The sequence below is a fragment of the Epinephelus fuscoguttatus genome, linkage group LG11 (genome assembly GCF_011397635.1).
Source record: "Epinephelus fuscoguttatus linkage group LG11, E.fuscoguttatus.final_Chr_v1".
NCBI lineage: Eukaryota > Metazoa > Chordata > Actinopteri > Perciformes > Serranidae > Epinephelus > Epinephelus fuscoguttatus.
In genome coordinates this window covers 40,381,575-40,404,742 of record NC_064762.1, presented here as the reverse complement: position 1 = coordinate 40,404,742, position 23,168 = coordinate 40,381,575, and the positions used below count along the sequence as shown (strand labels likewise).

Sequence of the window (23,168 nt, the reverse complement as noted above, 5' to 3'; positions counted from 1 at the left end):
AATTCTATTTATGAGTGGTAAACAAATGCAGTGGCTAGAAATATGACATTTAAACTTTAATTAGGTGTCATTATTGATCACAAACAGTAGCCAATCAGAGAGTGGTAATTTTGCACTGATGCCAAAAAAAGAAGCATTCCTATGAACTGTTGCAAAGAAATATGGAGAGCAGTCTACTAAGGTAAAAGTCTGAGGCTGCTGGAAGCAAAGCAGAATGATATATAGGCTATACATATACATATGAAGTGGGGAGGTCTGGGGGCCCTCGCCCAGGAAACTTTTGAGTGTCAAACACTTCTTTTCCTGCGTTCTGGTGGATTTTAATGCAATTCTAATGGAAATGTCTTCTTTTATGTAAAGGAAAACACCAAGTAGTAATTCAAAATATAATGGAATAGAGTGCATTAAGGCTCTCAGACATTCTGTACTGCTTTCAAATATGCATTCTCACTTATTGTTTTCTCTGCTGAGTCAGCACACATGTAGGCATGATTATCTCATCAGTCCTTATTTGTGTCTTTTGTTTGGGAAGGTAACTTATTTAAATGTTCATGTGGGGCCTTTCCTCATCAATGATAAATTAATTCATTTTAATTCAGTTTTAAACCCTTGGACTTTAGCTTGTGTTTAAACAAGATTTCTGCTCATGTTCAAAGCTTTCTGCACATTCAAAATGTATCCCACTTATCTGTGCTCTCTGATAAGTCCAGAATAAAGTCGTTATATTGTGAGGAAAAAAAAGTCCCGACCCTTAGTCTGTTGTATATTATGTTATCACTCTGTGCTTTAATATCCCATCCAGATTGTCTGACAAACACAGGGCCCCCTTCGGGACTCTATGGGTAAGACAAAGTTTAAGGCAGTGGTCGTGCACTGCTCTTCATCAGAGGAGCAGTTCACGGAGCAAGGAGAGCTGCAACACCACCCTTTCACAAATATTGCGGAGGGGCAGTACCACCCCCGTTGAGAAACGTGTCCATTTACAGCCATAGTAAATAGAGATAATGCTAATGCTATTTTTTACCATCAAAAAACAGGCTTAAAACCATCCATCCATCCATCCATTTTCATAACCGCTTATCCTCTTGAGGGTCGCGGGGGGGCTGGAGCCTATTCCAGCTGACGTTGGACGAGAGGCGGGGTACACCCTGGACAGGTCGCCAGACTATCGCAGGGCTGACACATAGAGACAGACAACCATTCACACTCACATTCACACCTACGGACAATTTAGAGTCACACGTTAACCTATCCCCAACCTGCATGTCTTTGGACTGTGGGAGGAAGCCGGAGTACCCGGAGAAAACCCACGCTAACACAGGGAGAACATGCAAACTTAAATGGAATGGCTCAAAAAAAACATTCAAACAAAATGTACTTACCGTTCAAATCTGAATGTCCGACTCCTCAGGGAGTCTTTTAGTTCAACCAAATACTGAACATTTTCAGACAACCAAAATGTAATAATTACCTTTCATGAACTGAAAACACTGAAATAGTGACAGCTACGGCTACACTGATACTTTGCAAATCCAGGGTTACGTCATGGTTAAGTTACCAAACCGACATTGTCATTGTCGCGTCGCTCAAAGCAACTACAACCTAAGGGACCGTACACATACCATGTTATTTGCGCCCTCAAATTTATTGCTCTCAGTGTAAAAGCATGGCAGGTGCGCTGAAACGCCAGAGCAGCGCCATTGCGGACGCACACGCGTTCTTGAGCACCTGCCACGCTTTTACACTGAAAGCAGTTAATTTCAGGGCACAAAAAATGCAGCATGTGTATGGCCCCTAAAGTCGTAGCTGCTTTGAGTGACAAGTAGGTACTATTTGGTAACTTAACCATGACGTAACCCTGGATTTGCAAAGTATAAGTGTAGCTGTCGCTAAAGGTAATTGTTTATTAGGATATGATGGCTGTGCTCTGAGATAAACAAACTTCAAGTTTCTGTGCCAATTTTTAAGAGTGCAGAGGCGGGCTGCGTCTGAGGTTGCTAAGCAACCTTAATAAGTATGATATCATAGCCTAGTGACCTGAAATCCTAAGTGCAGAGCTGATCCTCTCCCAGGCGCTGTTTGTGTGTAGACCGATTGTGAGGGACAGATGTAAATCTCTGGACAGCCCTGCACTAAAATGATCAACATCTCCATATTTATCACTGACTAATATTTACAGAAGAAGAGAAAGATGTCTGTCAGCTGTGATTGGTTGTCCCTCATCACATGACGTGATGTGCGCTGCTGCGTTACAAAAGTCAGTCTATCTCAGGGCACAGCCGTTGAGCCCTGAAAAATAGGCACTCAGGAATGTGTGTGTGTCGCAACAGCGCCACTCTGGTGTTTGAGCGCACCTGCCTTGCATCTACATTAAAAACTATGGATTAGAGGGTGCAAAAAATGAGGCATGCATATGGCCCCCAATACACACTTACAAAACAATGCCTGAAGGAAGATCAGCTCTGCTCTCAGGATTTCTGGTAAGTAGGCTATGACTCAGTGCTGGTTATGGCTACTTAGTAACTTCAGACTCAACCTAACTCCATGCCCTTCAAAGTTGGCACAGAGCAGGCACAAGAGACGTGCCAGCGCTCAACCTCATGTTTTCCACGAGGTTAAAGATGCGGCATGTGTACAGCCCCGTAATTTTGTGTAACTTTAAGCCTTTTAACATTTAAACAGGGGAGTTATGTAAAAATTCACCCCCCATACAGTTGTCATGAATGTTGAAATTAGCTCTACAGACCAAACATGTTTTTGTACCAGGCCTAAACAAGTTTATTTCTGCTGTATGGTTGGACATTTTAACATGGGGGTCTATGGGGATTGACTCACTTTTGGAACCAGCCTCAAGTGGCCATTAGAGGAACTGCAGTTTTTGGCATGACTTCATTGCCTTCAATTTTCAGCCTCAGAGGCTGCCGCTTGGCCACTGGTCATGTGTGTACCTCTCCAGTGTTTGCGATTGACAAAGCAGCCCAGTCCTGTTCTCTCCTCTACTCAGTCAGCCAGGCAGTGAGTCAGAGCAGTGCAAGTAGATGCTCCCTGGAGGTTATGTCCCATTCTCAGGTTGCATTGTTCAGTAAATATGCCTGAGGGCAACCCTGTCCAGCAAGACAGAATAGGAATCTCTGTCTTTGTAAGTAGGGGAGAGAGTTTCTTATTTCCTAGTTATGCTATGAATTTTTGTGTGTGTATGTATCTGTTTGTGTCTGTTCTGTCCTGACATGCTTCAGCTGCGGTATGCTTTCCCTTTGGGGCTCAGTGTGAACAGGTTTTACAGGCTCAGTGCAACACAGACTTCTATGATCCCAGAGCAGCCTGAGGGTCACAGAGAAGCACAAGAGGAAGAGGTAAACAGATTTTGAGCAGCCAGTGAGGAAGTATTTTCAACTGGAAAGCACCAATTTCTGCATTAAGGCACTCTTGATTAGTTTCCCAGCAGACTGTATTCTATTATGAGCATAATATGTGTTACAGAAAAGCTTTGTTTGCTGAGGGAGTCAGTCACCAGCCAATTCCACAAGGTTTGTGCTTAGTCAGCTCACTGCCTGACAGGTTTAACTGAATTGCTGCATGAGCCTCAGGGGCTGTTAATATGTTACGGTACCCTTGGTAGCTGCAACCAGGAATACAGCAGGAGCTGTCAGACCCTCAAGATGGTAGAGATTAATAAAGCCTCGGGCTTGCTTTCATAAATTTGGAGCCCACCAATAGTCAGCAGGCGTGTAAAACAATAGTTTCATGGATCCCATTTTACTGCACATGCTGTAAACAGACCTTGAATTGTTGTTGGGATATTTATCAGCCCCTGCAGAATAATGTTTAGAAAATGAAAGAGAAATTGTGAGCCTTTCTTATCTGAACTTGGCTTTGATAAGAGCCCCACTTTGAAGAGGTTTTTTATCTGTTTATGACATCACAAATGTTTGCTTATTATTTATCCTTGGGAACGTCTGAGTACAGAATCTGTAATGCAGAATCTACCCAGAAGGGCTGTGTGTTATCAAAGCGCTTAAATGTGTAATAGTCTAGTTGTGTAGGCCTGTATGTTGTTGGTCATAGACTTGCTGACCCACCGTCCTCCTCCCTCTCCTTTAGTGACTCCTTGGAGCTGTGAGGCTCTGCCAGTTATCTCAGGAATGTCCTTGCCAGCCCAGGAGAGGACAGGACTTAATGTTGCTCTTTCATGGACCAGCCAAGTCTCACATAGGGAGGCCTTGTTTCATTACAACCCCCCACCACCCCCCTGTTTGGCCATGACTAAATTTGCAACCTTTTTTTTTAAACCCCAAAATTGATATTTCTGCCTGAGTGAAGGCTGTGTGTTTTGAATTATGTATGGTAATCCCTGGAGATTGACAATTAGTGTTTCTCACATTTTCACATTTGGGGTAGCCAACTTTAATAGATTTGCCAGAAAGATTTTTTTTGTAGTTAGCATTTCATCCTGTTAAATGGTTGTGGGGAAATAAGTTTGAAAACGCAGTTTGCATCCCCAACATTGCTCACTGGGCATCCACCGCAAATACATTTTCATCTTGTAGAAACATGGATTAAAGAACTTTGTAATCCTTAATCCTTTTGCAGTGCAATATTTGTCTTTACTTTAGTTTAGCCAGCTTTCAGCTCATCTCTCTGAGGCAGTTTTAAAATACTATGTAGTGGTTAGATGTCCTTGCTCAGCAGTCTGTGAGGAGTGAGGACTGTTGCAGACTGAACTAGCATCACCCTGAATGCTTGACAACCTCTGCAAGCAACTTGCCAGAGCACAGCTTGCAGAAAACCAGTTAATTTAATGAGCAGAAAAGAAGTAAAGAGCTAAATGCAGACTTAAGGATGATATAAGTTTTTTGGCCACTTGGGGGCAGTGGAAACAAGCTGTAAACACAACATTGACTTTTTACTACCTTTTAGGTTTATATTGCAAACTTGCAAATATAGTTGCCTATTTACACATCCAGCTGACACAGAGATCAACATTATCATTCAATTTGTTTCTGATATAGACTGTATGAAATAACAGATGTACCCAGCATGAGATCACCTTTTGGTTTGTGGACTTCGGTTTTGAAGCCCCGAGTTTGGCATTTGGGCTGCCGCCATCTTGGTTTCTTTTAGCCAGAACTGACCATATTTGGATCAAAGGATAGACCTTACTGTAATGCCAGCTGCTAGCTTGGTTATCACATTGCATTTATAGCTATGGTCATTTTTTACGACTCTTTTCTGAATCTTTTAAGTTCAACCAAATGCTGAACAAGACTTTTTTAGACTGCCAAAACTTTATGATGAACTCTCACAAACTAAAAACACACTGTTGTAGTGACAGCTATGGCTATGCTTAAACTCTGCTAATCTGGGGTTAATTCATGATTACGTTACCTAACCAACAATGTTGCCATGTAGCAACTTGTAAACGGACGGTACCCTGTCACTCTGAAGGTAGACTCACAAGTCAGTCTTTAGATGCTTTGCTTAACTAAAGACTGATGACTTTCTCCCTGATTTTGTGTTTAGATGGGCGGATACAATTTCAGAGTTTAAAAAACTCCCTACGTTGCAGAACCAATAGTAAATCTGCAGGGCAGTCCTTCGGTGGCTTGCTGAACTCTTGTGCTTGTAAACATAGTCCCACTAGAAACACGTGTAGCGGTACAAAATGGCTCAGCCGTGCTCGCAGAAAACTCCGTCAAAGTTAGTGGGTGTTAGTCGCGTTTGCGGCGACACATTCTCGCCAGCTAAAAGAAAGAAACATAATCTTTTACAAGGCCATGGCTCATCCATTCGGCCGGACTATAGAGGGATTCACCTTGCTGTTTACAAATACTTCCGGGTAGAAAACCAGCAGAGCTTTTAGCTATATATATATATATATATATATATATTTATATATATATATATATATATATATATATATATATACATATATATATATATATATGTAGCCTATATATCACATTTTTCACATCACTGTATCACCGTTTGGACTAATCTGATGTTTGTAAAGTCTATAAACACAATGATTGAACAAACATTACTATTTCTGTGTGCACGTTTAGCTGGGCTAACCGTTAGCTGTTAGCCCTGTTAGCTGTTAGCAGTGTCTATAATAGGTAATAACTCATTAAACGTTCCGGGAAAAAAGTATCTTTTCCGGCGGATATCTTAGTTACAACATGATTGAGCTAGCAAAGCAGTTTTGTGTTGCTATGTGTGGTATTTATTCAGTTTTGGGAAATCACGATGTCTAGAAAGCATCAGTGGCTGCAGCTGACAGGGACAGCTAACAGCAGCAGCAAAGGTAACAGGACGTCATCTGTTAAAAGCCTCCCGTTGTTGGATACGACATGACACTACTCCAGTTAGCTCAATAATGTTGTAACTAAGACATCCGCTGGAAAAAATATTTTCTTCACGGATGAGCACACGTTTGATAAAACGGAGTTAAATCTCTCAGCATCCATTTTCAAGCTCTCTGTGTGTTTGTTTCCTTGCGGACAAGAAAAGGAGGAATGCACGTTTCCGAGAAGGCGTGTCCTTTTCAAAAATGCAATAGGTGTTGCTTTGTTGCCGGCCGTTTTCGCCGGTGTGTTAAACACACTTTAGAAAGGAGTGTCCCCAGACTATCAGAAGGCGGAGATCTCTGATTGTCTGGTGGCGAGACAACTCTGAAGGCTAAAGCACCCCAGTGGTGAATGCCATGTGTCAAATATATGCCCTATTATTCTCAATGTACAGCCCCACACTGGTGGCTAGACGCGCATCAGCACTGCTGAAAGCGTCGCCCCGCAGCGATCTACGCCACTATCCTATTTCCAGCCTCGTCACCCCCTGAATTTTATGCATTTTTTCCCCACCTGCTCTCTGCTTGTACATACCAGCTCCCGTAGCAGCTCTTCCTCTCTGCTCCTCTGGCAGCTCTTCTTCTCTTCTTACCATGGATGCATAAACACACCTCTGTTGCTGTGTATCGTGTGACAAAGACTGGATGACGAGAGATTTGTTGTTGAGGTTGAAAAATATCCCGAGCTAAACGACACACAGCCCTGTCATTATGAAAACAATGGCCAAAAAGACATTGCTGGCGAATTATAGCTCTGGATAATGGCTCTTCGGGTGAGAAATGAAGGGGCTTTCCACATATGATTTTAAGATAACGTAGAGGTGAAAGAGGTCCAGAAGTAGGAACTTGGTTAGAACTTTGTGTGGTCATCTGTGTTAACGCGCTGCAGTGTGACACGTCCGGTGTGTGCTAGGGGCGACACTACTTGATGTTACATGATGCGCCACGCTGCACATAGATGGGGAAATTAGCTATAGAGACCAAAATAAATTTTTGTACCAGGCTGTAAACATGTTTATATCTGCTGTAAGCAGAGCTGGTCATTTTCACATGGAGGTCTGTAAGGATTGACTCGGTCTTGGAATCGGCCTCAAGTGGCCACTGTAGTTTTTGGCACTTCTGTGTTGGCTTAATTTTTCCTCCTGGAGGTGGCTGCTTGGTTTCTGGTCTTCTGTTGAAAGAAATTTCAATTTTCACTCTATTTTTTTTCTCTTTTGTTGGTTTCAACCAACTTCATGTAGAAACTATTGAGCTCATAAGCAGCTAAATGCTTCACTATGTTCACAAAGAAACGTAACTAGTTGCTAAGTTTTGTCTGTCTGCTATAGTGTCATATGGTGCTGGACAGTTGTATTTTTTTTTAATACTCTATGTATAAAAAATAATGCATGAGAAATAGGGGAGTTCGATCATCTCATTCCACCTATCTACACATATGGAAAATACTTATACAGATATTTATACAGGTATAGGCAAGGGAAAAAAAACGAAACTTCGTTAGCACAAGATAACACTACGTGACAGTGAGATTACAATGCATTAGCAAATAGATCGTTATCAGGACTGTGCTTGAAGGATTGTGATCATAGGGGGGTTTTTTTGTTTGTTTTTTTCCTTTTCTACTTTTTATTCAGATAATTAATCCATTTTCCCCACTTTCTTTCAAATCCTGTCCAATCCAGTCTCAAATTTAAAGTTAGTTTTTCCATTTCAAAGATTTCAGAAACTATTTTAAACCAGTTATCTATAGAGGGGGGGTCAGAGTTGTATCTTTTTTTGTTGTTACAAACAGCTGCCTGGTTCGGCCAATAAGAACAATAATAACAGTGTTGTAAGTGAACCAAAACAGAAAAGATGTGGGCCAGAAAACCAAAACAATGAGCTTAAAGAGACTAAACCACTCTGTAGAGTTCAGGGGAACTGCAGAGCTGGGTGATAATTCTCTATGGGTTCATCACCAGAAGGGACCTTTTCTACATACAGGTAGTCACGTGATCTGTCGTTAATATGGAAATATTAATTATAGCTGCTTTTAACACCACTTCCAAGTACAACAGATCCTATTTTTAACTGACACATGACTAGTGCTGGTTTCATTAATGCTGCTTTGCTGATGGAGGACACCATGAAGCTGCATTGAAACAGAACATCTTTGATAATTAAATCTGACATTTGCTTGTTGGAATGTGGTGATGTTTTGCTGACTGATACATGGGATACTATTGTTGGCTGTGCTGGGATGAACTAAAAATGCAGTCTAGTGTGTTTTAAGTGTGCAATCTGGTAAGACTGCAGAGATCTAGGCTTGGCCTATGTCTCAGGGACACTGGAAGGCTCTAATGTTCTTAGTGGTGTGTCACGTTCTCTCCTTCATTCACAATAAGCCAAAGAGGATTAGTCACCTTAACAGATTTTCAAGCTTCTCTACGATTACAACACCTTTGACCTTTTATTCTTTAAACTCTCCCTTTTTACTCCACTGACTTTGACCTGGGGTTGTGTCAGATCTCCAGTATTTGCTAGCACTGCTCCTCCTGCACTGTAGTGTTGCTTGCTCTACTTTTATGAAGTGCCACAGTTAGTGAACGTCAAGTATCTGTTAAATCACAGCAGGTGACTGTATTGATATACTATTCATTTTAATTATAGAATGAGTTAGAACTTGTCCAGGGAGACATACGGTAGTTATGATCATAGTTGGACTATTAGGTAATGCATCCATGCAGCTAAGAGCTAATTTTTCTGTGCATTTGCTGGCCTGATGTAAGCTTTATTTTTCTGTTTTTTTGTGCCTACGTGCTGGCAATAGCCGTGGCCAGAGGCATTATGTTTTCAGGTTGTTCGTCTCTCCATACGCCCGTCCGCCGTCCATCCCATTCATGTGAACATGATATCTTAAGAACGCCTGGAAATTTCTTCAAATTTGGCACAAATGTTTACTTGGACTCTACGATGGATTGATTAGATTTTGGTGTTCAAAAGTCAAGTCTATGTGACCTCATCTGTCTTATTCTTGTGAACGTGATTTCTCAAGAATACTTTGAGGGAATATCTTTATATTTGGCACAAACTTTTCACTTGGACTGAACAATGAACTGATTGGATTTCAGTGGTCAAAGGTCAGAGTCAATGTGACCTTGCATCGGTTTCATTCTCGTGAACGTGGGATGTCAAAAACACCTGAACATAATTTCTTTAAATTTGACAATAACATCCTCTTGGACTGATGATGTGTTTAACACTGGAAGCAAGTGAATTACATGTAAAGGCAACGTAAAGACATGATTAGATGAAAATTCCTGCTGGGCAGCGTGATGAATGCAAAGTCATGATGCGAATGATGCAGAAAACGCAAATCAAGTGGCGAACATTAAGTGAGCAGTGTGATTTTGCTGTATATGCTTATTCACTAGATCTGGAAAATCGGAACGTCAGCGACCAATGCGTGCAGCAATAACCAATCAGCACTGAGATTCTTTGTATGACGTAGGACGTATGATGCAGAAGACGTACTGGTGGAAAATGTATTCATGGATTCTGCGATTTCACACACGTATGATGTGAGTTATTTGCGTGTATGAAGCAAGTCACCACAATATATTCTAGCGTTCAAATTTGCATTGCGTTTGTTGTGAACACAACATGAAGAATAAACTTCAACCTTGTGGTCGAAGGTCAAAGTCATTGTGACCTCACAAAATATGTTTTTGTTTATAACACAAGAATTCATACTTTAATTATGAGATATGTAGGAGGGTGACCGGTGGCTCTAGTGGGTAGAGCAGGTGTCCAATATACAAAGACAGTGTCCTTGCTGCAGTGGCCACTGGCTCGATTCCAGCCTGTGGCCCTTTGCTGCGTGTCATCCCCTCTCTCCCTCCCGTCTTCACATTTAGACTGTCCTATCCAATTAAGACAAAAAGCCGAAAAAAACCCCCCTTAAAAACCCCCGAAATGTCTAATAGGATAAAATAATGAAATGATGACGTTTTGTATCCAAAAGGTCAAAGGTCAGCTTCACTGTGACATCATAATGTTCTGCAAAAACAGTTTTCTGGCTATTAGTCAATGTCATATCTCAGGAACAGAAGGGGAGACATTTGGTCAGATACTGAATTGTTGACTAATATTGAAACTGTACTGATTGTATAGATGTTCTGTGCTGTCAGGGGGGACATGATCTATGAATAGTGATGCCTACTCATAACTCTCGTGACAGAGTGCTAAACAGTTCAACCAGTTTTTCTCCTCTTACTTTGAGTCACAAGAAAAACAAAAACAAAGTAGTTATGACTCTGAAAAGTAGATATATATACATAGATACGTAGATATATATTATAATACATTTGTAAATGTTTTTTTTTCTGCTAATCCCTGAGACATCTAACAACCAGCTAAAATTAGCTTGTGACCTAAAGGTTGGGAACCACTCACTTACAGGTTAGAGAAGAAGTCTTGTGAGCAAAGGGTAAATGGGCCAGGACTCCCCAGACTGTCTGGGAAAATGTTGGTGGGGAAAAAAGAAGTAATGCGGACTCTAGCTTTAACAGCTACAGTGCTACGGGGGCAGCAGGACTCTGCTTTGCTTTGAATCTTACAAAGTTCTTCCTAAGGACCATCATTTCAGATGAAGAAATGTTGTTAGTGTTGATGGTGTTGCCAATATGAATAATAATATTTGCACATGTTCTTGTCTCTGAAGTGTAAATCCACAGGCCTGTGTTAGACTGACAGTAAGATTTAAAGCAGTTTTGAGGTTGGGTGACATATTCATGTTACTTAAACACCAATAATTAACTGATATCTTTATTTCTTCTCTCTGTTGCTCTCAGGAACCAGGCGAAGGTGAGTACTCAGTTGAACTCTGAATTAGATTTTACAGTGGAAACTACTTATAGTGATCACAGTTTAAGTGATCAACCACTTACATGCATCAAATATATTGGGACAGCGTTATTCCTGTATAATTGCTGTTTCTATAATTTGCTTAAAATAATCAAATCGTTTGCTTACAGTATTCATTTCTATACCCGACAACATATGGATATGGTTCATCTATCTGTCCAGCCCATTCTCATGAACGAGATATCTTGAGAACACCTTAAAGGAATTATTTCAAATTTGGCACAAATGTCCACTTGGATTTAAGAAAGAAATGATTAGATTTACTGCAAAGGTTCAAAAGTCAAAGTCAGTGTGACCTCATGAAACATGTTCTAGCCATAACTCAAAAAGTCATACACTACTTAGGACACAGTTTTACACAAATGTCTAACAGGATAATTTGATGAATTTTATATCCAAATGTCAAAGATCAGCTTCACTGTGATATCATAAAGTTCTGCAAAAACACTTTTCTGGCCATTAGTCAACATCATATCTCAGGAACAGAAGGGGAGACATTTGGTCAGATACTGAGTTGGTGACACTCATCTTGGGTGCCCACCTTGAAACTGTGCTTATTGTATAGATCTTATGTGCATCTTATGGGGTAAGATGTGTGTGATGCATCCATGATTTCAGACACATGGGCATAAACTATAGCTGCAACTTGAGTGGTTTGAGGAGGCATACAACCGTGAGGTGGTAATGCTAGTTTTACTTTACTCTTATGATACTTTTCCTTACAGTAACCTGTATGCTTCCAGCTGGCTACCTGAGGCTGGTGCTGCACACACATTGAAGTTAAAGACAGTAAAAAGAGTCATTTTCTCTCATGAGTAACATAGTCTCCTCAAAACTTGCCAGAAATGAGATGAAGCGGCGAAACATGGTCTTCCTCAGGCTACCTTGTGTAGTCTTAAGCCACCCTCATCATGTGGGTTGATAATGCTTGGTCACCCTTGAATGAGCTTTTTGTAGCAAAGCTGTTGGTTTCATTACTTTATATTCATGTAATAAATATGCACATACCACTTAGGTGGTAATCTGAATGAGAAATTTTGAAATAATGCTCTTCATGATCATTTTAACTGGGACAGACTCAATCATTATAAGAAGTGTCCACTGTATTTAATATTAAAGTAATACAATGTAATTTGCATTGCAGAGATTCAGTCTGTGACTATATTTCCATTGTAAACATTTGTTGATTGAATGCTTAAAATTAGTTGTTTTTAATTAAAATCCACCCTCTTGTATTTTGTGTGTTCTCATCAGGTTTTTGCTTATGACCACTGCTTCTGGTCAATGGATGAATGTCAAAAAGACAAGTTTGCAGGTTGGTATATTCCCACATTGTCTCTTTGTTTTGAACTCTATTTTGGTCCTGTTTTTAGCTTGTGTGTAACTTCACTGCTCGATGACTCATTTCTCAAACTTATCTCCTGACAGAATGTTTCCTGACATTCTGAACTATTTATGGAGTTGAAGAAAGGGACTGTTGAGGGGGTTCAGATGAAGAGTTACACATTGTTTACCTCTAGATGTATTCTGTGGTCCTATATGTTGTAAAGGGATAGAACAAAACCATTGCCAGGGGTTTCTTAACTATGTGAAGGGTATTAATAATTCAGCAGTGTCAGATGTATTGAATCTGAACAAAATGCCAACCATGTCTATTCTGGGCTGTAAGTCTTGTCTTGTGTAGAACGAGAGAGAACTCTAAGTCATGTCTGTATGAAGAAAGTGTCTCTGTATTTTTTGTTTCCCTTTAGGATCTCCTCCACTTTGCTTTGTTCCTAAAGTTATCTTGTAAAAAGAAAGTTTAGTTTATGTTGCAGTCTGCACTGTGAAAAGTTGAAGTGTGTTGTGTGATGTTTGTACAGGTCAGGATGTAGTGTTCCAATGCCTTGGGGAGAGTCTGCTGGACAACGCCTTCATGGGCTACAATGCCTGCATCTTTGCTTACGGACAGACAGGTAACATTTAAACATGCAAACATCACAATTATGGGTCCTTGGTAATATTGATAATGGTCCTGTAATGGAAGATATGGTTACAGAAGGCGTCAGATCTTTTTTTATATTGTAAGCTGTTGTGTTTAAAGTACTCAAAGGTTTTAACTTACAGTTTAACATTATTAATACTGAAACTACACTCAGTGTCCAGTTCATTAGGTACACCTACAGTGGTATGCAAAAGTTTGGGCACCCCTTGTCAAAATTTCATCAGCTATGAGAAGTGAAGTAAGAAGAAGATTAATTGATTTCCAAAAGCTGCCATGGTCTCCTCTAAACAGCTGCCTAGCACTCTGAAAACTGAAAACACTTTGAATGATTTCAATTAGATTCCAGCAACCTGCTTATAAAGGGAAGGCTTCACGACTTTTAATGCGAGCATTCTGGAGGAAGTGTTGAGTTTTATTCATGGTAACTTGTTTGGGGGAAAAAGGCAAATTGGATCGCCTGGCATTACTGCTGCTAAACTAAAGGAATTACTTCTGTGGAAAAAGACATTTGGCTTAATTTATCAAGACAAAGGTTAAGGTAATGAGCTTATGCATTAGCAGTTAAATGCAACTTTGGTATTTTTAAACCTGGACACTATTTTCCCATGTTTTGTCTAAGTGACTAATTACAACAACATTTTTCAAATTTGGTCAGTATTAAGGTAGACCGCTGCAGCTGGTAGTGGCGAAGCAGGCCGAAATGTAACCACTCAGGGCATGTTCTCACCATCAATAAAAAATGTAGATTTTAAAATATATGTTTATAGACTCTCACACAACTTGTGCAGCATAATCCAAGTCTCATTTATCCAGTCACATGCTCAGTACTTCCCATACAGACAGACCACTCTGACAGGGAACTGAAATGAAACCAAAATTTACCTATGCTCTCTTCTAAGTCAGACTCCATTGACAAAAACAGTAATTTTACCTCCCTGAACACAGTATCTCCTGGTTTATGGCTGCTTTAATCAGTTAGTTACCTTGTGTTATTGTGTGACTTGAATCTGAACTAACACCAGCCACTGACCAGCAGCTTTTGTATTCAGCGAGGTAAAATTACTGTTTTTGTTAATAGAGTCTATCTTTGAAGAGAGCATAGGTAAGTTTCACTTTCAGTTCAGATTTCTGGTGGAAAGGGCCATACTGAGCATATGACTGGATAAATGAGACTGTATTGGTATACTTTGCAAGTTGTGTGAGAGTATATTGAACAGATGTCTTGATATAGTTTTGCTGCCATTAACACACAGTCCCCTTTTACTTAAATTCAACTGGAATTTTCTCCTGTATGGATTCTTCGTTTACTGTGGAGGCATACAAGAGAAAAAAGTTTTCTTCACTAATTCACATATTCCTTTAACACTTGTGCTTTTCCTGCTATGACAAGTCAAAATGCTTTGAGAAAGGTCTATTAATCCACAAGCTTTAGAACCAAGCAGGACCTCTATTGCGTTATTTAAGGCAGTTAAACTGATAAGGTTGACAAGGTATGTTGACCTTTCCAGGTGCCTTATTCAAGATGTAAGTCATTTCCAGTTAGGGTAAGGTCTTCTCTAGCAAAATACAGAATACAGCATGAATATTTCCTGTCTATCTCTGACAACATCTGTATCTTTAAGTCCATTAACTTTGGGAACTTATGAGAACATTTTCTGACTTCGGTTTGGATCACCTTTGCTCCTTAACAGACCACACTGCCATCCACTTGGAGACTGTAAATGTGAATGTCATCACATTTTCAGACTGTCTCAACAAGCTGTTTAATTAGCTCTTTATTTGAGGGTGTCTCATTTTGCAGTGCTAACTCATCAGAACCTCTGCCTGTCAGACACGTATTTTTCCATCTCATCCTGCAGTGTTAACTCATCTGTATTGAATTTGCATAAAGGCTTAAGAAGTGTTGTGGTACATCTGTTTATTCAGAGTCAGGCGTACAGCTTTTTTTTCAGAATCATTAGGAGCACTCTCCAGATCTGCATTAATTTACTATATGATTGAGTCTTTTTCATCTTTCACTTGCTTCCATGGCTCCAAATCTCTGAAATCTGTCATGTCTTGACAGAGAAGCATGGACGTAAAGACCATATCTCTAAGTTGCCTTTTTCCTTTTTTATTATGTTTTACACTTTTTTTATGATAATGTGCCTATGTGAGCAGCTTATGAAGCTGCATTCATTATGCTGTGTTGATGGACTTCTTTAACCAATAACACAGAACCTGACTCTCTATCCTCCTTTCTTCCTATTCCCTCTTTAACATTACTTGGCTCTTTTTCAGCTTGACATTTGGATTAGTAAACTCTAGCTGTGTGTCTCCAGGCTCTGGGAAGTCATACACCATGATGGGCTCAGCGGAGCAGCCAGGTCTGATCCCTCGGCTCTGCAGCTCCCTGTTCAGCAGGACTTTGCAGGAGGCCCAGGAGGGAGAGAGCTTCACAGTGGAGGTGTCCTACATGGAGATTTACAACGAGAAGGTCCGAGACCTGCTTGACCCCAAAGGGTGAGGAACTGTTCGGGCCAGTTAACTTTGAAACAGGGAGTCGTGCGATAAATGTTTTATTTTCATGATCCTGCATTCTTACTTGTGTATTTGGGATTCTGTGCTGGGAACTGTAAAATGTTGTACTTTTGCAATCATTTGAGTCTTCATATTTCTGTCTTACCTTCTGATACAGTTCTATGAACATAGCATATAGCTGTACATCTTGATCTTAAAGGGAAACTTTGGTATTCTTTTCAATGTGGACCCTATTTTCCAATATTTTTGTGTCTAATTGACTCATGGTAACACCAATATTTGTCTGGACACAGAGGCGAGGCCAGCCCTATAAACGCAGAAGTTTTTCTGTGAGTGACTGAGTGAGTGATGAGATTACACCACTGGTCCAAGTGAGTGATGACCTGAGAGTTAGTGTTTCACCATTGGTCATTGCGCTTTTGAAATAAACTCCAATCCAAACTGACAGATTGTTTAACAGATGCTATGTATAACACAAACCTTAAATTTATTTAAACGCTGTTGAATATTACATGTTACAATATCAGAACATACAGTATGCTGCCACCATTATGAGGAGAAGGTGGTATCTCCAGAGAAAGCAGCTCCCTTCAGCTGTGTGACTGTGTCTAAGTGCGCTGTTCTTTATTTTAACATGGATTTACATGAGTTTTTGGGTTGGACTGTAACAGCAGGTCCAGCTCTGTAAAGCATAAGTCAAAGTAAATGAAAGTCTGGAGAGGTATATGCGGACCACCTCCTCTTTCAAATTTAAAGTCCTCCTTTATAGTCCAGCCATATACTAGGCTTAGACCCAGTATTGTTGAAATTGGTCCAGTATTGATTGAGGCTGCTGCTGTTTGGTGGTAAAACAGGTTGTACTGTAATCTCTGCGGGTAAATGAGCACCATCAATTTATGTCCACTAAAAGTGTTTGGTTTTGTCATTGACAGGCTCAGATTATTATTCTTAGTGTCTGACAACATTATTGCATAGATCCCTACAGAAATAGACGTCTTTGATAAGGAGCAAGATCCTTTTTGTTTAACCAGAAGCAGCCCCAGTATTGCTATCATCAAATCCACTAGACTCCATTTAAATACACAGTAATTTTCTCATTGTAAAAAGCTCTTCTGTCAAAGTCAAGAAAAATAAAACTCAAAAAAGCTGTCTTGGTTCCTCTTTCCACTTTTCCATCACCAACTCTGATTTGGTTGAAAAAAATAACATATTTATCCAGTTATATGTGAAAATGTGCTACTCCCTAACAAATAGGTCTGTCTCTGTAGGGATTCTTTCTATAATGTTGTCAAACACTTAAAATAACAATCTGAGCCTGTCGGTGGCAAAAACAAATACTCAAGTGGATGTTAATTGATGGGACCTAATTGCCTGCAGGGATTACTTTGCAGCTGATTTCACTGCTGCTGCAGCGCTTTCTCTCAGTACTGGACCAATTTAAAAAATTGTTGATCCCATTAGTCACTTACGCACAAAAACTTAAAAATAATCCAAGTTGAAAAATAGCAAATTTACCCTTTAAGACTGGTTTTCATTCTTTCTTTCTTTGGTGGGGGATGAACACAGCCGTGGTCCTCATCCTCATGTTTGCAGTTTGGTGAGATAGAATTGGACTGAAGGATACAGGATTAATAACTGTCTCTTTTCTGTAGAAATCGACAGGCGCTCAGAGTGAGAGAACACAAAGTTTTGGGGCCTTATGTTGATGGCCTGTCTCGTCTGGCTGTAGCCTGCTACAAGGTACTTTATGAACTGCATCTAATTTCTGCTCTCATTTTCTTTAGCTTTTATGACAATGCGTTGCCAAGGGAAACAAGTCATTTCATAAAGTACGGGTACAGACAGGACGTGTCTTTGTTTGTGTCTCTGACAGGACATAGAGTCTCTGATGTCAGAGGGAAATAAATCTCGCACAGTGGCAGCCACAAATATGAACGAAGAGAGCAGCAGATCTCACGCTGTGTTCAACATCATCCTCACACACACACTCATGGACCTGCAGTCTAAGGTAAGAAACATCCACACACACACACACACACTGACACTGAACAGGTTATAACTTTTATTTTTCCAAAATAAGCCTTTTACATATGATGTCCTCTGACACCCTCTATTATCAACACACCTGTATAAATGATATTGTATGTTGCTTGGCATTATTTTTTCTGATCACTTGATTTCGCTGGCAAACAAATTCCTGTTTCCAGAGAACCAGGTTATAAGGCAAGGTGCTTGTTTTATCCAAAAAATAATACAGCACCCAAAGACATTCAATATGCTACGATAGAAATCTGAGAAAATCAGAAAATTTTCACAAATGTGAACCTACAAAAAAATAATGTTTGTCATTTCTGCTTGTAGTTTAAACAACATATATAATAATTGTTGTTGATTAATTTTTGTTGAGTCAATTAATCTACTAGCCTGGAAATCCAGACCCAAATCTAGAAAGATTTAGGGTCTGGATATGGGTAATGAAAATGGCCCAACTCGAGGGGTGGCACCAAGCATGCATTTGAAAATATCACTGCATGCAATTTTAATAACACTACGACCAATCAGAACAAGACACGGGGTGACACATCCAGAGTTTAGCTACCAACGGATCTAACTGGTAGATTAGATTCTTGCCGTATCCGGTCGGCAAAACAGCAAAAACGTCCTTCTTGCAAAAAAGCCAAGTCTAACTCAGTCATTGTAGCGGCCAAAGCTGTTTCAAACAACTGGTGTTCATCCGTAGCCATCTTGCAATGTTTACTGACTGATTCCGGACTTCGTCAGCGCAGCGATGTCGTCATCTGTTTAACTCGCCTCTGGCCCACCTATATCAGATACACCGATGTGATTGGTGCAGCTCGGCTCCAACGGCATGGGTAATGCCAGAGTGACTCGCTGAGCAAATTCAAATTGTGCTCTCGCGAGAACTCTGGATTTCCAGGGTATTAATCTATAGCTTTGATTCCCAAAAGTGTTAGGCTGTGTAAAACATAAATAAAAACAGAATTAAATAATTTTGAAATCCTTTTTGACTTATTTTCAACTATAGAACAAAGACAAGGTATTTAATGTTCAAACTAATAAACTGTATTGTTTATGAAAGTATACACTCATTCTGAATTTGATGCCTTCAACATGTTTCAAAAACAGCTGTGACAGGATCATGTTTATCAGAGTGTGGCATCACCTTTTCTTTGAACAACACTAAGTCTGTGTTTGGGAACTGAGAACACTGATTGTTGAAGTGCAATTCTTTCGCATTCATGCATACTACATAATGTGCCACACATGTTCAGCAGGAGTCGTGTCTGGACTGCAGGCAGGTCAGTCTAGTACCTGCACTTTTTAGTCTTTAAGCCACACTGTTGGAACATGTGCAAAATGTGTCTCATTGTTTTGCTGTAATAAGCAGGGATGTTTCTGAAGAAAAGTCTTCTGGATGGCAGCATATGTTGCTCTAAAACCTGTATGTATCTTTGAGCATTAATGGTGATTTCACAGCTGTAAAATTACCCATGATGCCATGGGCATTAACACACACCCTGATACCATCACGGATGCTACCTTTGAACTTTGAGCTGGTAACAAACTGGACGGTCCTTTTCCTCTTTAGACTGGAGGGCATGACGTCCATGATTTCCAAAAAAAAATCTGAAAAGTGGACTTGTCAGACCACAGCACACTTTTTCACTTTGTGTCAGTCCATCTCAGATGAGCTCGGATCCAGAAAAGTTGGCGGAGTTTCTGGATGTTGTTGATATATGGCTTTCACATGACAGGACATTCACATGAGTCTGAACGTTGTTTACTGACAATGGTTTTCCAGAGTGTTCCTGAGCCCACGTAGTGAAAGCCTTTATGCATTTGGATTACTGTAAATGTATTATGCTGATCTGTTCTGTACGACATCTATTGCACGTTTGTCCGTCCTGGAGGAGGGATCCCTCCTCAGTTGTTCTTCCTGAGGTTTCTACCATTTTATTTCCCTGTTAAAGTTTTTTTTGGGGGCAGTTTTTCCTTATCCACTGTGAGGGTCCAAAGGACAGAGGGTTGTTGTATGCTGTAAAGCCCTGTGAGGCAAATAAAATTGAATTGAATTGAATTGAATCGAATCATGTTGGTTTTTAATGCAGTGCAGCCTGAGGGGTCAGAGGTCACCAGCATTCATTGCTGGTTTTCAGCCTCGCCCCTTACGTGCAAAGATTTCCTCAGATTTTCCAGATACTTTGATGATATTATTGATATTGTAGATGTGAAATCCCTAAATTGTTTTTGATTGTGTGTTGAGAAACATTGTTCTTAAACTGTTGGACGGTTTGCCAATGCAGTTTTTCACAAAGTGGTGAACCTCGTGCTGTTCTTGCCTGTGAACAGCTGAGCCTTTCAAGGATGGCCATCTCATGCCCAGTCATGATACATTTTGAGATTTGCAACTTGCCCTCAGCAAAGTTTCTCTCTGCAATGGACGAAAAGATGGAGGGATTTTAGAATAAAGTCTAACATCATATCCATTTCTGTGTGTCGGCTCCAGACAAGTGGAGAGAAAGTGAGCAAGCTGAGTCTGGTGGACCTGGCTGGCAGCGAGCGGGCAGCCAAGACTGGAGCAGCGGGGGAGCGTCTGAAAGAAGGAAGCAACATCAATAAGTGAGTCAACAGAAAATAGATATTTGGCTGGACACTAAAGACTTGTAAGATTGTTCTTCCAAGAACTAAATTAAGTGACCGAGCTGCATTCCTCAGAGGAGATTGCTGGCTGGGATTGTGTTTGTTTTCTGTCTACGTACACTCACTTTTGATTTTGGTCATTTTGGATCCTTACTGCTGGACAGGAGGTTATTTCCCTCAAATAATACTGTCACAACATAAAAAGTATTTCACTTATTTATACTGTACCCCTGTGAGCTTGACTGAAATCCAAAATTGCCTTGATGATTTTTGGTCTGTTTTCTTCTGTTATATTCTGTCCTGTAAATACTTCCCTTCTTCCCTCTTAATTCTCCCCATCCTTCCCCTCTCTGTGTCCCTCCCTCCAGGTCCCTCAGTACTCTGGGTTTAGTTATCTCTGCCTTGGCTGATCAGGGAGCAGGGAAGAACAAAAGCAAGTTTGTTCCTTACAGAGACTCTGTGCTCACCTGGCTGCTTAAGGTACACCAAGAAATCAACAGACTTACAGAATTACAGATTCCACTACAGACAAACATTTTCAGCTTCAGTTCCTTTTGCACTTTATACCCACTTTAATACATCATAGCGTGCTAGCACAATATGCATTTTTAAAATCTAAAGAACTGGACTTTATAGTACAGTAATTAATTTTTTGGTGTGCTTTTTGTTATTTTGTGCATTAAGTTTCAAGGCTCTGTTGGTTGTTTTCATTAGCTCTGCTCTGTTGGAGAAAGGCTCCTTTTGCCAGCTCTGAGTCTTTAATTTGGGGTTTTAAATTAGTCTTAAATTAGTCTCCTTGTAGAATTGTAATCGTGTTAAATGTAGCTTTCTAAAACTTGCATAAAGCCTAATGACCCTCAAACAGAGCATGCCCATAAATCATATGCTTTTCACACATTTAGCAATCCTGTCTCTGGACCAAAGCAGTGGATTTTCTTTATTTTGCACAGTGCAGTCTGAGACTTAAAGGTTTTTTTTTTGTTTGTTTGTTTTTTTAAACCCGCAGGACAGCCTTGGAGGGAACAGCCGCACAGCCATGGTGGCCACCATCAGCCCGGCTGCAGACAACTACGACGAGACGCTGTCCACCCTGCGTTACGCTGACAGGGCCAAGAGCATCATCAACCATGCTGTGGTCAACGAAGACCCCAATGCCAGAATCATCCGAGAGCTCCGAGAGGAAGTGGAGAAACTGAAGGAGCAGCTCTCTGAGGCAGAGGTTCATGTAACTTCAGCCCATACCAGTATTGTGATTCTTGAATATTAAATGAATAACACAGAAATATGTGGAGAGTGTAATGCAGCTTCTGTCACTGTCAGTCTATGAAGGCCCCCGAGCTGAAGGACAGGCTAGAGGAGTCTGAGAAACTGATCCAAGAAATGACAGTCACCTGGGAGGACAAACTCAGGAAGACTGAGGCTGTTGCACAGGTAACACACACACACACACACACACACACACACACACACACACACACACACACACACACACAAATTCACTTTCCACATCAGTTTGCCCTTGTAGGGATCAGTAGGAAAAAACGTCATCTTATTCTTGTTATGCTTAAACTGAACTTGGTTAACATTTCGGTCAATTCCTTGCACAGACACATTTAATCAAACTGAGGAGATAAAATTAAAATGTGAGTCAGTGCCAATTGATTTGTTTTCTGTTCATTCAGTGTGCCTTAATTTAACTTTAACTCAAGTTTATTCACTGAGTTTTCTTCAATATGGGGGTTATTTTTAGCTCAGCTCTTCTCTTTTCACTCTGGCATTTCTTTCATAGAGCAGCTAAAGAATAGAATAATCAGCTAATCAATGCATGTATTAAATATGTTTCCTGCAGGAGCGTCAGAGGCAGCTGGAGAGTCTGGGCATTTCCCTCCAGTCTTCTGGAATCAGAGTCGTGGATGACAAGTGTTTCCTGGTCAACCTTAACGCTGACCCTGCCCTCAACGAGCTGCTGGTCTACTACCTAAAGGTATTGGATACACACATACAGTCGAGAGCTGCGTACTATACATATAGAGGCACACAAATTAATACATGCACACATCATGTTCTGCAACAGTGTATTTTGTCTATGACCGTGTCTCCTCTGTGTCCCGTGTTCAGGAGCACACACGTGTGGGCTCAGCCAACTCGCAGGACATCCAGCTTTGTGGGATGGCCATCCAAGCTGAGCACTGCGTCATTGACATCACTGAGAACAACGGCGTGGTGCTCAGTCCTCACCGCAACGCTCGGTATGTTTGATTGATGGCTGTGACTTCACAGAGGACCTCTCTGTGCACTGCTCATTTGCTTTCTTATATTTATGTGTATATATTATGCACTGCTACATGTCCCATCAGTACTAAGAAATTTTTATTTTCCTCAGAACGCCAAGTAGATGATACAAATACATTGTTTAGCACCAGCAAGCCTCTTAAATTAAAACACTGAGGGGAGTTTTCAAGGTTGATTTTAAAGCTCTGCTAATGGATATGTTAGGTTAATACACAGCTGTGCAGGGTTCCCACAGTCATGAAGTTCTGGAAAAGTTATGAAATTGTAAAAAATTGTTTTCCAGGTCTGGAAATAGTTTGGAATTAACAGAATGAGTTGGATATGTTTTTAAAAAACAGTATTTTAGCTGTTGTTTAAAATCTGTTCATAAAAATCTCAAAACATGTCAATATTATGCAATTCAATATTATGTGAAACATGTTCCTTGTATTACTTACTTAAATTCTAGTGCTGCTCTGC

At 40.4% G+C, this 23,168-nt stretch overlaps 1 protein-coding gene across 5 annotated transcripts in view; it reads left to right on the top strand.

Annotated features, from left to right (window-relative positions):
• Positions 1-23,168, top strand: part of LOC125897348 (kinesin-like protein KIF13B) — a 71,462-nt gene that overhangs the window by 3,955 nt on the left and 44,339 nt on the right. For all 5 annotated transcript variants that reach the window (XM_049590632.1, XM_049590631.1, XM_049590630.1 and 2 more), the window contains exons 5-16: positions 11,179-11,191; positions 12,506-12,566; positions 13,114-13,206; positions 15,557-15,737; positions 17,408-17,495; positions 17,629-17,763; positions 20,284-20,396; positions 20,786-20,897; positions 21,424-21,636; positions 21,738-21,848; positions 22,267-22,401; positions 22,536-22,666. In XM_049590632.1, the coding sequence (XP_049446589.1) occupies positions 11,179-11,191; positions 12,506-12,566; positions 13,114-13,206; positions 15,557-15,737; positions 17,408-17,495; positions 17,629-17,763; positions 20,284-20,396; positions 20,786-20,897; positions 21,424-21,636; positions 21,738-21,848; positions 22,267-22,401; positions 22,536-22,666 (1,386 nt within the window). The remainder of the gene's footprint in view (positions 1-11,178; positions 11,192-12,505; positions 12,567-13,113; positions 13,207-15,556; positions 15,738-17,407; positions 17,496-17,628; positions 17,764-20,283; positions 20,397-20,785; positions 20,898-21,423; positions 21,637-21,737; positions 21,849-22,266; positions 22,402-22,535; positions 22,667-23,168) is intronic.